Consider the following 17,843-nt stretch of genomic DNA (forward strand, 5'->3'; position numbering starts at 1 on the left):
TTTTGTGGCTGTGCTCATCTTCTCCTCTCTTTGTAGTCCCCCTTCTTGTAATCCCTTTTCCTTCCTACTTGGAGGTGGCAGTTGCCTTTTGCGTTCTTATGCTCCTTTCTGGCTGGTTCTGGCCAGAGAATGGATATAACGCCAGCTATTTACAATTCTAGCAAAAATGTATTCTTTTTTGCCTTCTAGGTGTATTTGCTTATAAAACTTGACAAACTGTGAGTTAAAAGGTTCATTCTGTGTTAAAGGAATTTTGAGTAAATCCTATTTGGAGTAAATCCTATTTGGAGACTCTTGCATGAAAGGATGGGTACTGTGAGTGTCCTCAGGCTGGGGAGTGAGTGAATGCCTACTACCTATTATGTGAAGAGCACAAAATACAAACATTTTTAAAATCTCAAGATGCAGCAATTAGGACAAAATCTTGAATAACAATCTTTTTTGGACACAGACTAAGCGCGGCCCTTCTTCTTCAGGTGTATTGGACCCTTACTTGGTTCTGCAGCAGCTGCGTTGTAATGGTGTCTTAGAAGGGATCAGGATATGCTGTGAAGGTTTTCCGAACCAACTGTTGTATGCTGATTTTAAACAAAGGTAAACATATACATCCTAGGACCCAAGGAACCTAAGGCATTCTGCTTTCCTCTCTTTCTGAGTGTTTAGGCATGCATTGTTTGTTTGGTTGATGTCCTCCAGACTACAGATCGATGTGTTTTGGTGGTGGTGAGATATATGACGACAGAGTTCCATTATTACTTCCCCTTAAATCCAACATCCATGTAGCTGTAATATCCTTAAATCTCTATTAACGGATAATAGACCTACATATAGAAGAAATATATACAGAAGAAAGACATGGAGGCTGAATTGAATTTCTGAAATGCTGTATGTACTTAATCGTAGCTGCCTTCCAAGTAGGCTGTTGCTTTACTAGCAAGCCTGTGAAAGAAAGGAAGCCAGCAGGGTGTGTGGCAGGCCGCAGGAGAGGCATTTTTGCTTTCTATTTCCTGAATTCCGAAAGTGTAAATTATAGGTCATCAAGCAAATTTGAGCCAAGTATGGTAGAGTAGAAAGAGTACCTGTCTCAGAATTAAGAGGCATATTTCTAGTTCTCTGCCAGCTCACCATCAGGGTGAAGAAATCTTGGAAGAGACATTTAATGTCTCTGCTTTTCAGTTTTCTTACCTGTACAATAGAGATACTTAAGCCTGGCTCTTTCTCTCCCTTTGACTCTCAATCTCTCCTTCCGTCTGTAACTGAGCAGAGAATCAAATGATGTTGTCTCTAAAGTACTATAAAAATACACACTATTATGCCAAAGTAAGGTTTTATTGCTTGTATCCTCATTGTTTTTTCCAGGAGTTTTGCAAAAATTGAACATATTGATAGGAGAGGTACAAGTCTGTACCTTCTTTACCTCACTTGTCCAAATTATTCTTCATTTGAATCATATGACCTCTCTGATCCCAGGACTTATTCTTTATCTATTTTAAATTAGGTACTGCATCCTGAACCCCAGGGCCTTTCCAAAGAGTAGGTTTGTGAGCAGCAGAAAAGCCGCTGAAGAATTACTTGGCTCATTGGAGATAGACCATATCCAGTATCGCTTTGGAATCACTAAGGTAACAGAAAACTAGGAAGAATGCATTTGGAGAAGAGTGGGAGGAAAGAGTGTGTATCTTAAAATAAAATACCCATGAAAGTGCAATGATAAGGCATTCTACAGTTCTTGTGACCACAAATAACACAAATAGAGCTTGGTTGAAAGTGGAAACTTCAACGCTATTTGGGAGAAAACTCAATGTTTCTTAAACCTCAGTCTTGAGTACATTTGCATTTTTATAATTATTCATTTAAGTAAGTTTGGGCCAAGATATAAAATATTGAATTAACCTTGCTGTGCTAGAAAATGTGCATCGGCATCAGAGCTAGAAGAAGGTAAATCAGCTTATTGGAATGAACTGCTTGTATGTGTGTGAATTGGTTTATTCACAAGTTCTCTTTTAGGGAATTAATTCTAGGAGACTATATGAGTAATTAAAAATGTTTAAGTCCCTGGGTGGTTCAGTCAGCTAAGCGTTTGACTCTTGATTTCGGCTCAGGTCTTGGTCTCAGGATTGTGAGATGGAGCCCCACGCTGGGCTCTGTGCTGAGTGTGGAGCCTGCTTAAGAATCTCCCTCTCCCTCTCTCTCTCTCTACCCCTCCACAACTCACTTTCTCTCCCTCTCTAAAAAAATAAAATAAAATAATGTTAAGATCAACCCCACTATCTAAAAAAAATTAATCCAAAATTAAGTCCCTTAAATGTAGTTTGCTAAATTCTGTCTCATGTTAGATGATTTTGGAATAATCCACATATTATGGGAAACTTCTAATAGATTTGGTTTTAGTTGATGGTCAACATCAAGTTGTTCCTAATGACATCCATAGAAGGACCAAATTGTTAGAAGGAGAATTGGAAGGTCTAGGATAAAGAGCTCACAGAAAAAGAACTCCATTAGGACATGATTATAAAATGTTAGTCGACTCCCATCTTTTGAGTTCTTGAGAGTCTGTTTCTGGTGTTCATTGTTTCTGCTGATTTCTACTACTGGCTTCTTGCTTCCTTGTGTGCTTAGTTATTTTTGCTGTATACTACTCATCTGGACTAGGACTAGCATGAGTAAAAAGAGCCTCCTAAAGCACAAAATTTGAGAAGCATTCACTATTAAGGTTATGTAAGTACTGACTTATACAACCTTAAAAGTGAGAGCTTCCTTAAAATTGTGCCTGACACCTCACTCACCTCATCTTGGCCATTACTAATAATTCTTGAAAAAGTGTATGTGGACTCATTAATATCGAAGACAAAGTGAATTCTCTGGAGCAGAGATCAAAAACTTTGGTGTAAGGTCCATCTACATGGACTATTTTTTATATGTTAAAATGGTTTGAGCAATCCCTATCAAAATAACACCAGCATTCTTCACAGAGCTAGAACAAACAATCCTAAAATTTGTATGGAACCAGAAAAGACCCTGAATAGCCAAAGTAATCTTGAAAAAGAAAACCAAAGCTGGAGGCATCACAATTCCAGACTTCAAGCTGTATTACAAAGCTGTAATCATCAAGACAGTATGGTACTGACACAAAAACAGACACTCAGATCAATGGAACAGAACAGAGAACCCAGAAATGGACCCACAAACGTACGGCCAGCTAATCTTTGACAAAGCAGGAAAGAATATCCAATGGAATAAAGACAGTCTCTTCAGCAAATGGTGCTGGGAAAACTGGACAACAACATGCAGAAAAATGAACCTGGATCATTTTCTTACACCATACACAAAAATAAACTCAAAAAGGATGAAAGACCTAAATGTAAAACAGGAATCCATCAAAATCCTCGAGGAGAAAGCAGGCAAAACCCTCTTTGATCTCGGCCGCAGCAACTTCTTACTCAACACATCTCTGGAGGCAAAGGAAACAAAAGCAAAAATGAACTGTTGGGATCTCATCAAAATAAAAAGCTTCTGCACAGTGAATAAAACAATCAGCAAAACTAAAAGGCAACCAACAGAATGGGAGAACATATTTGCAAATGACATATCAGATAAAGGGTTAGCAAACAAAATCTATAAAGAACTTATCAAACTCAACACCCAAAAAAACAAATAATCCAATGAAGAAATAGGCAAAAGACCTGAATAGACACTTCTCCAAAGAAGACATCCAGATGGCTAACTGACCCATGAAAAAATGCTCAACATCACTCATCATCAGGGAAATACAAACCAAAACCACAATGAGATACCACCTGACACCTGTCAGAATGGCCAGCATTAACAACTCAGGCAACAACCGATGTTGGCAAGCATGTGGAGAAAGAGGATCTCTTTTGCACTGCTGATGGGAATGCAAACTGGTGCAGCCACTCTGGAAAACAGTATGGAGGTTCCTCCAAAAATTAAAAATAGAACTACCCTATGACCAGCAATTGCACTACCAGGTATTTATCCAAGGGATACAGGTGTGCTGTTTTGAAGGGGCACATGCACCCCAATGTTTATAGCAGTGCTATTGACAATAGCCAAAGTATGGAAAGAGACCAAATGGGATACAATGGAATATTACCTGGCAATCAAAAAGAATGAAATCTTGCTGTTTGCGACTATGTAGATGGAACTGGAAGGTATTATGCTAAGTGAAATTAGTCAGAGGAAGACAAATATCATATGAATTCACTCATATGAAGAATTTAAGATACAAACAGAGGAACAGAAAGGAAGGGAGGCAAAAACAATATAAAAACAAGGAGGGTGATAAAACATAAAAGACTCTTAAAAGAGAGCAAACAGAAGGTTGCTGAAGAGGTTGTGGGGGGGGGATGGGCTAAATGGGTAAGGGGCATTAAGGAATCTATCCTGAAGTCATTGTTGCACTGCATTGTATGCTAACTAACTTGGATGTAAATTAAAAAATAAAAATAATAAATTAATTAAAAATGGTTTGACATTTTTAAATGGTTGTTTTTTAAAAAGAAGGGGGCAGAGTAAGAGGTGAGGAAGGAAGGAAGAAGAGGAGGAGGAGGAGATGAAGAAGATTCTTTAGATCTATGAAAATTCTATGTGATCTATAAAGTCCAAAATATTTTCTATCTGGCCTTTTACAGAAAAGTTTGCAGACCCCTGCCTGGCACTTCTGAACACTGCCTGGCTGAGTCTAACTTAAAACTTAAACCAGGTTCCCTTGACAACCTACACATTATTAACAGATAAGGAGAATAGTCTATGTTCTTTTTACTTTAAGTTTGTTTATTTATTTTTGAGAGACAGTGAATTGGAGAGGGGCAGAGAGAGAGAGAGAGAGAGAGAGAGAGAGAGAGAATCCCAAGCAGGCTCTGCACTGCAGAGCCTGATGGGGCTTAAACCCATGAAGTTGTGAGATCATGACCTGAGCCGAAGCTGAGAGTCAGATGTTTAACTGATTGAGCCACCCAGGCACCCCAAGAATAGTCCATATTCTTAAGGAACCAAAATAACCACAAGATTAAATAAAATATTTTTTGCAAACTTTGAATTTATAAAATCAAACTTTCTAGAATGTGCATTTTACCCACTGAGTAAAACTTGACAAGAAATACAACTAATCAATGAGTATATTAGTTTTTACAGTCATTCATCAGACATTTAATAAATACCCATTGTGAGTGGAAATAATATCTGACTTATTTCTTTTAGGTGTTTTTAAAAGCTGGTTTTCTGGAACAACTGGAAGCAATGAGAGATGAGAGACTTTCTAAAGTCTTCACAATGTTCCAAGCCAAAGTACGGGGCAAACTGATGCGAATCAAGTACCAGAGGATTCTGGAAGAGAGGTATGATATCACTACCCTTCACCCCCACTGCTAGAGTAGTGGTGTACCTAAATCAATGTGACCTTATCTCATTGTCTTATAATAGGTCAAGGTAAAGAACTGCAACCTCTGCTTATGTGGGGACATCACTTAAAAATTTTAAATCATGGAACACCAAACAGAGCACAAAGGGCTTTTATTGCCTTATCCAACCAAGTATAACCATAATTCAGGTATTTCTTGTATTGTTTCCAGCCTTCCCTTTGGAGGGATTCTTTATAGTCAAGGAAGTCTGGATCTCTGAGGATGGTGTGACTCACATTTCGTAATAGAAACAGACCTGGAAAAGTTTGCATGCCTCCCACAGTCAACTCTCAGGAAGTTTGCTGCAGAGTGGGGAGGTGTCCTGACCCCTTTCCAACCTTCCCTGGGTCAGAAACTATGGCTGTTGGTGATATGTAATCCTAACTCTGTTACTTCATTTCAAGCAGCCTCACTAGGGACATTTATCACATTTGGACACTAAGGTATAGGTTTTGTCTAATAGAACCATGGAAAGCAAGCTTGTAAAATCTCCAAACAAAGGGATTCTGAAAAACAGGTTCTGAAATTGTTGCATTTATTTTTTCCATGGTGTAGTTTACCTTCTGAAGACAGGTCCACAGGTCTTGGTATAACTTGTTTAATTGTCAGTGTACTAATTCCTTCTGTTTTTCCTAAGAAGAAAAATATCATTACATGGTGATACCAAAGATATTAGAGAGACCTCTCCTCAGAGTCTTTTGTGACTCAGTGCTTGGTATGGTATGGGAGTTTGGGGATTAGAAGACATGGCTTCTAGGAGTAGTTTTGTGAACATGGGTAAAACTCTTAATTTCTATATAGTTTTCTTCCTTCATCTATAAAATGAGGTCTTTACTATTCATTCCTTCTAAATCATTGGATGACTTTTAAAAAATTATTATAAAATGTTTCAAATACACAAAAAATACAGAAAATATTCTAATGCATACTCATGGAGCTTATCATCAAAGTATTTCAATTCCTAACATTTCATCTATAATTGCTCACAATTAAAATATTTACAAAATTAAAACCCCTTGTGTATTTCTCCCTTGATCGAGGTCCTATACCTAGTTTCCCAGATCCTGAATTTGTTTTATCATTCCATGTTTCATTAATGTTTAATATATAAAATATATAAAGGTATGTTTTCATATCTTTAACCTATTTTTCTATAGTTGCTCAAAACATTAAAAAAAATAAATTAACAGATACAGTTGAAACCCCTTGTGGATTTCTGCCTTGATCCAAATCCTACGGGGATATATAGATATCCTTAAAAAATTATGATTTTACATGTTTACAGTATTCACATAAATAATATTCCATATATTATCCTTAAATTTGTTCTTTATATTCGGAACTATTTTTGAAACTTTATTTATTTATTTATTTATGAGAGTGTGCACAAGCATGAGCAGGGGTGGGCCAAGAAAGAGAGAGAGAGAGAGAGAGAGAGAGAGAATCAAGCAGGCTCCATGCCCACCAGAGCCTAACTCAGGGCTCAATCTCAGGACCATGAGATCTGACCTGAGTAGAAACCAAGATTCAGACACTTAACCAACTGAGCGAGTCACCCAGGCACCCCTGAAATTTATTAATATTTATAAATCTAGTGCTAGACTATGGAGTTTAAATGCTCTATAGTATTCCATTGTACAAATATATCATGATTTATTTATCCATTTTCTAGCCCAAGTAAATTTAACTCATTTATAATTTTTGCTATTAGGAACTGCTCTGTAGTGTCATTTTTATAAATATCTGCTCCTGCATGTATGCAAGAGTTTCTTGAGTGCAGTATTACTCAAAATGCTGGTTCATGCAGTGAGAGTTTGTTGATAGCAGCTGGTGAAGTTCACACTTTGAATAGCTTTCTCTAGGGTATGAATTATTAGACTTTAGCTTACACACAACTCCATCTTCATGAGATATTGTCAAAATGCTTTCCAATTTACTCTTCACCAGAAGTGTATGAAAGTCTCATTGCTCTGTATTTCTACTAACTTGCAGTATTTTGGACTTCAAAACTTTTACCAATCTTTGTCATATTTCTTGCTTTGGGGAAAGCTATCATTTCCCTTTTAAGATGATGTTTACTGTAGATTTTTTCTTTTTGTAGGTATGATATATTGTGTGGAGGACATTCATTCCATCCTATTTCATTAAGTGATTTCAACAGTAAAATGGTTAAATTTTTTCTGTATCTAATGAAATAATCCCATGGTTTTTTTTGTCCATTAACCTATAAGTGTATTAAATTATATTAATAGATTTTTTAAATGTTAAAAGGACTTTATTTTTGAAATAGCTTTTTCATATATTGATGGGTTTGGTTGTAGTATAACCATAAAGATTTTTGCAACAATGTTCATGAATAAGTTTGGTCTGTAATTTTATTTTCTCCTTCTGTGTTATCTGACTTTGGATCAAGATTACCTTAACCGTGTAAAACAAGTAGAGAATGTTTCCTCTTTGTAAAACATGAAACAATTTATTTTGATTGTCTATTCCCTGAATGGTTGGTAAAATTGCCTATAAAGCCATGTAGATCTGGTGATGGGGTTTTTTTTGATATATTTTTATAATTTTGATTCCATTTATTTAACAACATAGGTCATTGAGATTTTCTATCTTCTTGAGTCAGTTTAGATGAGTTTCTTTAAAAAAAAAAAGTACATTTCAGAGTCCCTGGGTGGTTTGTTGGTTAAGTGTTCAACTCTTGGTTTTGACTCATGTCGTGATCTCACTGTTCCATAAGTTCGAGCCCTCCATTGGGCTCCACGCTGACAGCATGGAGACTGCTTGGTATTGTCTCCCTCTCTCTCTTCCCCTTCCCCTGCTCTCTCTCTCTCTTTCAAAATAAATGAAAATAAACTTAAAAAAAATTCCCAGAGTAGAATTTTTTCTTCATCCTGAGCCCATAGCAAATCAGATGTATTTCTCTTTGACATCACTTTGTGCCAATGGTGAATTTTTAAATTTTTCTTTTCATTAAGGGTGACATTCGTTGAAAGTCTCAGCCTGTCTCTTTATCCATATGGGTATAAAAACATAAATCCCTACAATATCAAAACTGGATCCCTCATTCCATGAAGATGGCCAAGGTATACACACATTCACTTTTTGTTAAGGTTTTTTTGATCCCTCTTTCTTTCTTTCCTCCTTTAGGCTCAGTGCTCATTGAAAGGATGTAATGGGAGTATTTGGGGGACACCTAGCCCACAATATTGCTAGCCCCAGAAGTCCTCTTAAGGCTTTTGCCAGAATCAAATGAGAGCCCAGATGTAGAAGTGCTTTGAAGACTAATGAGAATTTTTAATGACTCCTAAAAAGATATGCTTCTTAAGGATCTTAATTGGGAAAATAACTCTCATATAGCCTGGGTTGACTTGCTTTTATTCTTTCTCTTTTGATTTAGGGATGCACTTCTTTTGATCCAGTGGAACATAAGAGTGTTCATGGCTGTGAAGAACTGGCCCTGGATGAGGCTCTTCTTCAAGATCAAGCCTCTTGTTAAATCTGCTGGAATGGGAAAGGAGATAGCTGCTCTGAAGGAAGAGCATGTGCAACTGCAAAAAGCCTTGGAGAGATCAGAATCTGAGAGGGAAGAATTGAAAGCAGAACAAGTCTGCTTCATCAGGGAAAAGAATGACCTGCTTCTTCAGCTGAAAGCTGTGAGTGGCCCCACCATTTGTTCTTCAAATCAAGTTTTTAATTAGAGTCTCTTGTTTTGCAGGCAGTGTTCACTTGAGAAAAATGAAGCATGTGCTTTTCAGATACTATAGCATTTCACCAAACACAATGGAAATACTTAAAGAGACACCCTGTTTCATAGTGAAATGATTTCATTGGCAGGATGTCTTTGAAAAGGGGACAAACTATTAGATGGGTTTTAACTACATTAAAGCACCATAATCTATCACAGGAGCCAGGAAGCTCTGGGTCTTAATTTAAGTTTTGTATGTAGCTCCATACAAATCAAATTTGCTCCATGAGCAAATCAAAAGACAGGATTTAGTAGATCCCAAGAAAAACTTTACTGAGATCTTCAGGATTATTGCAGTATGTTTCTATCGGTTTTCCTGATTTTGGTCTCTCTACTTCCCCTTCCCCAGTCTAAATCAACTTTACTCATCGGTCCAATTCTTAAAAACGTCAGCTCTCGACATTGGCTTTGCATCAAACTTATTGGTGGAGCATTAAAAAAATAAAAAGAAAGATGCCTAGACCCCACTCTCAGATATTTTGATTAAGCAGGCCCTGCATGAGTCCAAATAATCTATATGGGTGATTCTGATATCCAGTTAGGATTGAGAACCGTAGCTCTGTCTTAAACAAACAATATGTTGCTTTTCTGATGAATAAGCTTCAGATCCTGCAAGATGTGTGTTGTAGACTCCAGACTCCTTTGAGCCTACATCTCCAATCTGATGCCAGTGTGCCCTTACTCGCTGCCTTTCACATTCCTCTTCTCTGGCCACTGGGACTGCTGTTATCCTCAAACATCCCAAAGGCAGGGATGAGATTTTATCCACCTTTATTATATTTTCCACCCCACTTAGCACAGTGCTAAGTTAAAAGATACCAGGTTCCATTACAATTATATACAATTTATAATACAATTCGTACAATACAATTACAAAACTTTTTTTCCTGCTTTTTTTAACTTAAGTGGAAAGGAGGGAAAATTTAGTAATTTTAGACAGACCCAAGTTATTCTTTTATTTTGGGGCTATGCTATTCATCAGTGTTCCAATAGGCCATATTTTACATAAGAATTTCACCCAGACCTATATTTTTGATACATATTTAACATAGCAGTAGTTCCAGAACCTTAGTGCATTTCAGCCTCACCTGGGATGCTTGTCTGAAATACAAATTCCTGGGCCCCACTCCAAACCTACTTTAAATTCATACTGTGAAAATTACAGTTTGTAAGATCATGTTTTGTGTGGCTCAGGGGAGAGGCAGCTTTGGATGAGATCTGGCCTTCCAGTCTTCATCATTCTTCCTATGAACAGAGAGCATGGCCAGTGCTACCTAGGCTGGTACGGAAGATAGAAATGGACCCCACTCATGCAGGGGGTGGTAGGTAAAGCCTCAGATACATGATAAAGGATCAGTGTGGGGAGCATGGGAAACACATTCAAGCCAGTTCCTGGGAAAACCCAGGAAGGCTAAGATGAGTTCAAATTGTAACTGAGATTTTAAGAGTTGACAGAGCTATGAAACATGTTATTATTCACTTTTAAGGGACACAGCTGAACACAGTAGGGATCAAAGAAAGAAAGATTCTTATAAAATCATTTACTTTCTCAAAATACCAGCAGAAGTGAGTGAACCCATTCCAATCAACATCCTGAATATGTGAGAGAAGAACTGCCATCAGGGAGAGGATGTTCCTACTCTTAGCCTGACATACCATTGCTCAGTCGGCCTCCAAATCCTGCCGTCATGTTTAATGAAGGGATCAATGATGGTCGATTGGACTGTCTTCTTCATTCAGTGATGATGACAGATCCAGTACACATACCGAATGGAATAGAGTGAATAGCTTTCTGCTTGTCGACCTGGTATGAACTAAGATCAAATGTTCCCATTATTTCCCAAACATTGGAAGCTTCTCTGATCTGCATGGACTCTTCCTGCTTTGACATTTTTGTTTTGTTTTTAATTTGTCCCTTCTCTTTGCTCCTCAGTGATGTTGGAGATTTACTATTCTATGCCTTCCCCATCTGTGCCTGTTTGGGCACCATTTGTTGGGCAGATGGCCATTCTCTCACCAAAAGTTAGCCAGAAACCAATGGTCTAGAATTTTGTCTTTTTTTCTTGATCTGAGTTAATGAAACAACTTATGCAAGGCAAATGGATGGTTAATAAGTTGTCCAAAGTGGTGTATTGTATAGGATGAATGAGGTCTAGAGATGGAAGACAGAGATGTATGTGAAGTTATGTTGCAATGACACCATGGCAATTAAGAACTTGCTCCCAAAGAAAAGGTTTTATTTTGCCTCAAACAGAGATAAATTAGGGAGGTTAAAAGTTATAAAACAAGTTTTGTAGCAAAAAGACAATTGACCCCTTCATTTTTTTTTTCTTGACCCATAACACAGGAAGAATGGGTCACTCCATGAGAATTGGAGACAACACATTTGAAAGAACAAAAGGAAGGGCTATTTTACACTTGCTATGTATGACTTTTAGAATTTACTCTGGTAGAACATTGAGGAAAAGATTTTCACTGGAAGCAATTGTGAAATCTAGTTAGTGACTTGGAAATAAAATTTATGAATTCTAAATTCAGCCTATAAATAAAAAATACACAACTACTTGTTAGAGGATACCTATATGTATTAAACAAGTGCATCAGGGCACTTATAATAATATAAATCTTCTAGTGTCTGAGGGAACACTGCTTTCTTAAAAGACTGTATTCTGAGCAGGTGTCAACCTCAAACTCTATGCCCATGTGGATGCTTCCAGAAGCTGTGATTTAAGCAGTACACCACTGATTTTTGGAGGCATGTTATCTCCTTTAGGCCACCAGGATTCTATTAAGTGCTTTAGAAGAGGTAATCTAATCTACTGAATGGCCCGAAAGATCAAAAGCACCTCCAAGCACCAGCAACTCCTCCACTTCTCAACAATAGGATCAGGGAACTGGGAATATTATTTCACCTGCTGAGGAAAGGCGGGTGAAAGTGCTGGTCACAGGGCAGGCAATTATCTCTTTGCTATGCGTTAAGCAGCATTTTCGCCTAGCTGATAAATTATTTCCAGCTGTTGGCAACAATTTTCTCCTCATCATGGCAGGAGCAAGAGACCCTGGCAAATGTTGAAGAGCAGTGCGAGTCGCTGATTAAATCCAAGATCCAGCTGGAGGCCAGAGTCAAGGTGCTGTCGGTGCGGGTGGAGGAAGAAGAGGAGATAAATTCCGAGCTGACTGCCAGGGGGCGGAAGCTCGAAGATGAATGTTCCGAGTTGAAGAAAGAAATCGATGACCTGGAAACACTATTGGCGAAGTCACAGAAGGAGAAGCGTGCTACAGAGCACAAGGTACTTTTTCTATAATGTTAGGGAGGCCTGGATGCCCCAGTCCTACTCCCTGTCGGGTTCCGGCACCAGACTTGCTTGGCTCAAATTAATTAACACGATGGCCTCCAACTTTGCAGCAGTGGGAGTCAGACTGGCATAAAATGAAGTATCTGATGAACTGTACTGTCCCCATTCAAATTTCCAATTCACACTTATGGAGCCCCACTTAATTTTCCAAATGATACATTTTCACTTGTTTCAATCTTATTACATCTGAAATCTAATAGAAAGAGCAGAAGGGTTTCATTGGGCCTCTAAGTATCCTTTTTGGGGAAGAGAGCTAACATGATACCGTTAACTGAAAGGTGACTCGGGGGTATGTCTGAACCCCTAGCTCTGCCATTAATTTAAGCTTTGACCTTGAAGATGTCACTTTAATTCCAGTTAAAGACTTTGACGTGCTGTCCGCTTCAGTTGAGGGTTTTAACTTGTGCATCTGTGTATGGATTGAAACTAGCTGAGGACTCTGTACCAAACCTCTGATAAACAACTGGTCTCTAAAATGACACTGTAATTTTGGCAGATGATTAAATAGCAACTCTTGTGCCATTGGTTCCCTTTCATAAAAAGCACGTGGGCCTGATACAGCCAGCTTCCATTTTTATGTATTTCAACAGCTGGAATGCTTCTTTCATTGCCACTGTCGGGATGTGAGACACCGCAAGTTTCCTACGTGCCCCATGAATACTCACAAAACTACCTTTAGTGGTGTTCTTGTTATATAATAATATGACACTCTAAAAATGGCATCAAATGAGCTATCCTGATAATATCTGATTAACCTGAATACCTCATTCCCTAACTGTGTGTGTGTGTGTGTGTGTGTGTGTGTGTGTAAGAAAAAGTGAATTTAGAGTTTTTAACAGTATATTGGGAATTTGGTTCTTTATGACATTGGATACCTCCTGAGACTATACTAGAAAAGAGAGAAGATGGCCGTTAGCATTATGTCCACCTTCCCAGTGGAAACTCTAATGCTGCTATCATTGTTGTCTTCCCATAGGTCAAGAATCTGACTGAGGAAGTCGAGTCTCTAAGTGAGGATATCGGCAAACTTAACAGAGCGGCCAAGGTCATGCAGGAGACCTATCAGCAGACCCTGGATGACCTACGCACAGAGGAGGAAAAACTCAGCAGCCTGAGCAAAGCCAAGGTGAAGGTGGAACAGCAAGTAGATGAGGTAGGTAGTGTACTATCTAGCTAGTTTGCTCCCCACATGCATACAAACCTCTGAGTTTTACTCAATTTACTTGACAGTTTCGGAAAAACTTTGTGGCATGGCTTGTTTCCTTAATATTTGGAAACAGAGGTTTAGTTTTTCTTAATGTACACTGAACCACTACAGTAGAAGAGAAGCCCCAGCATGTAATCTGTCAGTTTTTAAATGCAACCTTCATACAACCCTGGGCAGTGGGAGAGCACTGAGATGAATTATAAAAGGTTATCCCTGTAAGTGACTGAGTTTTCCTCATAGCTCCCACGGAAACTGGTGTTTTGCCCGACGATATGCTGGTTCTCTGTTTGACATGAGGTTGAAAGATTAGTTTCAAGGCCCTGTTGTGTCTCCAGTGGTGTGCTGAGGTTTATTTATAATTGAAAGATATGTAAATCACAAGCTGTGTGCTACCTACACTTTGGTAAAATACTTGTGAGATTCTAAAGATGGTGTCCGTGTTCTGCCTCCAAACACCCTGTGAGATGAAGATATTTCAAACCACTCTTAATGGTTGCCTCACCATTCCTCCTACCCCCTGCCTTCTGCCCCACTGACATAGCATATGCATTCATTCTCTTATTTGTCCCAAAAGCTTAGCCTTTATAAAATTGCTGACAAGGGTGGTCTGGTTTTATTTGCATTATTTGCTTCTTTTTCCTCATGCTTTTCTATCAATTTCCTCTATTACCTGTTCGTTGTTTCAATTCTCTTCCCATTTCCACTGCTGGTGTGTCTCACAAAGCCTCAGTATAAGGATTTATTGTGTGTGCGTGTGCTCTCTCGCTCATACACATGCACACAATTACTTGTTTTCTCCTGGAGTTTATCTACTTTCAGGTTTTTACATACTCCTTCCAGAAATTCTCCCACCTCCTCCCATTTGAACTTCGTATATTTTGCTGGTTACAGGAAATAGCTTCTACTGCTGAAAAGTAATCATATCAATGATCAAATAGACATAGTGTAATTGTTATCTAGCCTCCTGCTAAACCAACCTTGGTATTGTTGACAACACTAATCCAGACAAAACTGGAATGTTCTGACCACCTTGGTGGGAAACGAGAATATGACATAATGTTATGGACTAGAAGAGGGTACCGAGGTGGTAAAGAAGGTATAGAAATCATGTCATGTGAGATGTGTTTGAAAGGGTCTGTGATAGTGAGTTGGGAGACTCAGGAGAGCTGCCTAACATTCATAGATGATCGTGTGGAGACATATTTGCTTGGTGCTGCTCCAGGGAGCAGAGTTTAGACTCATGAGAAGAATTTACTGAGAACATTTTTGGCTTCTTATGAAGAAGCACTCCTGAGTAAATGGACTTACCCACCCATGAAATGAGCTGCTGTGTGAAGAAGTGGGCTTCCCATCAGTGGGAAACAATCAAACAAGCCCTCTCTGGTTATTTATTATTGGTTCCTTCCTTAAGACCCAGCCTCATATTCTTTAATCTCTGAAGTTTTCTTTCATCACTGTAATTTCTAGATTTTTTGTTGTCCTAGTGATGCATGCAATATATATTTTTAAATATCTACATAACTGGGCATCATTTACATAATCTGTGCATGTATTTTTCTTTTTTTCCAGAAGGTAAGTGTTAGTGAACACATCTAGTGAAGTGTAAACTTTACGTATTTATTTGGCTAAATAATTACTCCTTTTGTCAGCTTGAGGGTGCCCTTGAGCAGGAGAGGAAAGCGAGAATGAACTGTGAAAGGGAAAAGAGCAAACTGGAGGGCGATCTGAAGCTGAACCTCATGAGTGTGGAGCACCTGGAGAGCGGCCAGCTGCAGCTGACAGAAAAGCTGAGGAAGTAAGTCACCTCGCTGTGGACGTGAGATTCGGGGAGACCTTATATTGGAAGGAATAGCTTTCTCATGGCACTTATCCTCATGACTCCAGGGCCAGATGTCTCAACACCTGACTGGGAAGATAACAAGCCTAGGAAATGAATTTTTTTTTTTTTTTTTGCTGGACTTTATTATATGGTTGTAAAAAGAGAGTAAATGCATAATCTAGAAGAATATGACTGAGGAAGCATCTGACTAGCAGATTGGAAAGAAAGGTGTAAAACCTATGACTTGTGAATTATTGAAATTTGAGGCTACAAGTCCAAAAATAAAAATGGCTCCCTTCTTTTACTCATGATGAGACCAATGGCATAAAAAGTAAAACAAAAAAAAAAACTAAACTAAACAAAAAACCCCAAACCCTTTAATATGAAGTTCAATATAGCCTTTGATCTCTTTGAAAAAAGTTTGCCAGATAAAACTTCATTAATATGTATATAGCTTTTCTATCAAGTAATTTACAATCTAAATATTAAACCTTAAAATCGAAAGCAAAACATAACAATCAAAATTAGCAAAACTTTCAGCTCAAATGAACTCAAGGTGGCTTCTCAGTTTAGTTTTACTGCTTAGTGAAATGGACTTTCTCATCTTGTCTCTTGTCATCCCCTGCTGAGCTAGACTTTCTTCTCACCATTAGGGATTTTCAAGTTATTGCGAAAAGATAAAATAGGAGAGAGAAACAGTGAGGCCCAAGAGTGAGGTAAGGCCAGGGTAAAGCTGGGAACAGGTCCATCACTGGAGCCACAGGAAAGAACACAGTCAAGTGAGCATCACTGAGCTTCTGGTTTTTCTGTTTGTCTACATGAGTTGCCATGATACATGCTCATGTTCAGGTTTTGTTCATATTCTGATGAGTTACTGAACTTGATAGGTGTTTGGAAAAGAAGTAATCCTATAAATGTATGGAACATTGAAATGATGATAGAGGTCTCTTAGCATTCCATTTTAAGATCATGTTTCCACTCAGCAAAGTGAAAATGATGTTCCATGTCCTTGTAGGCCACAGGTCAAAGAGCTCTGGCATTTTAGAAATCCATGTTTTTGGAAAGATATAACATTAACTGTGAAACTTTTTCTCTAAATGGACCTATGTATATATAGAAACATAATATGTGATAAAGGTGGCATTTCAAATTAGTGATGACTAGAGTACTTAATAAACGGTGCTGAGAATATTAGCTATTCATTTTCTGAGATGAAAGTTAACACACTACTCATACACACAAAATCCAATTGCATTAAAGAATTAAAGGTAGGGGCGCCTGAGTGGTGCAGTCGGTTAAGCGTCCGACTTCAGCCAGGTCACGATCTCGCGGTCCGTGAGTTCGAGCCCCGCGTCAGGCTCTGGGCTGATGGCTCAGAGCCTGGAGCCTGTTTCCGATTCTGTGTCTCCCTCTCTCTCTGCCCCTCCCCCGTTCATGCTCTGTCTCTCTCTGTCCCAAAAATAAATAAACGTTGAAAAAAAGAAATTAAAAAAAAAAAAGAATTAAAGGTAAAGACAAGGCTATAAAACGGTTAGAAGATTCAGCATTATTCACAGTAGCTAAGATATGGAAACAACCCAAACGCCCATTGATGGATAAATGGATAAAGAAAATATGGTGTTTACACACAATGAAATTTTATTCAGCCTTTTATTTTATTTTATTTATATTATTTTATTTTTGAGAGAGAGTACATGAAGGAGGGACAGAGAGAGAGGGGGAGAAAGAATCCCAAGGAGACTCAGCACTGTCAGCATGGAGCCCAGTGTGGGCTCAATCTCAGAACTATGATATCATGGCCTGAGACAAAACAAAGACCTGGAAGCTCACCTGATAGAGCCACCCAGACACCCCTCTTATTCAGCCTTTAAAAACAAGGTAATCCTGCCATATGTGACACCATAGATGAATCTGGGGGATACGATACTGAGTGAAATAAAGTGGTCATAGAAGAAAAGTACTTCATGAATCCATTTATGTGAGGCATCTAAAATAGTCAAACTTACAGAAACAGAGTAGAATGGTAGTTGCTTAGGGCTGGAGGGAGTGGAAAATAGGGAGTTGTTATTCAATGGGTATAAAGTTTCAGTTATGAAAGATGACTGAGTTCTAAAAATCTGCTATACAACCTTGTCCCTATAGTTAACATTACTGTATTATGCACTTACATATTTGTTAAGAGGGTACATCTCATGTTAAATGTTCTTACCACGATAAAAACAATACAAATCTTTGCAAGAAAATTTAGGTAATAAATCTTAGAAAATTGGCAGGTTAGGGGCACCTGGGTGGC

At 38.4% G+C, this 17,843-nt stretch overlaps 1 protein-coding gene across 1 annotated transcript in view; it reads left to right on the forward strand.

The window, feature by feature from the left end:
* Positions 1-17,843, forward strand: part of MYH15 (myosin heavy chain 15) — a 146,543-nt gene that overhangs the window by 59,227 nt on the left and 69,473 nt on the right. Inside the window, exons 19-25 of the mRNA XM_086675516.1 lie at positions 477-594; positions 1,499-1,622; positions 5,221-5,357; positions 8,821-9,076; positions 12,216-12,458; positions 13,501-13,677; positions 15,381-15,526. Coding sequence (XP_086531642.1) covers positions 477-594; positions 1,499-1,622; positions 5,221-5,357; positions 8,821-9,076; positions 12,216-12,458; positions 13,501-13,677; positions 15,381-15,526 — 1,201 coding nt within the window. The remainder of the gene's footprint in view (positions 1-476; positions 595-1,498; positions 1,623-5,220; positions 5,358-8,820; positions 9,077-12,215; positions 12,459-13,500; positions 13,678-15,380; positions 15,527-17,843) is intronic.

The sequence above is a fragment of the Puma concolor genome, chromosome C2 (genome assembly GCF_028749965.1).
Source record: "Puma concolor isolate L17-30 chromosome C2, mPumCon1.1.hap2, whole genome shotgun sequence".
In the NCBI taxonomy this organism is placed as follows: Eukaryota; Metazoa; Chordata; class Mammalia; order Carnivora; family Felidae; genus Puma; species Puma concolor.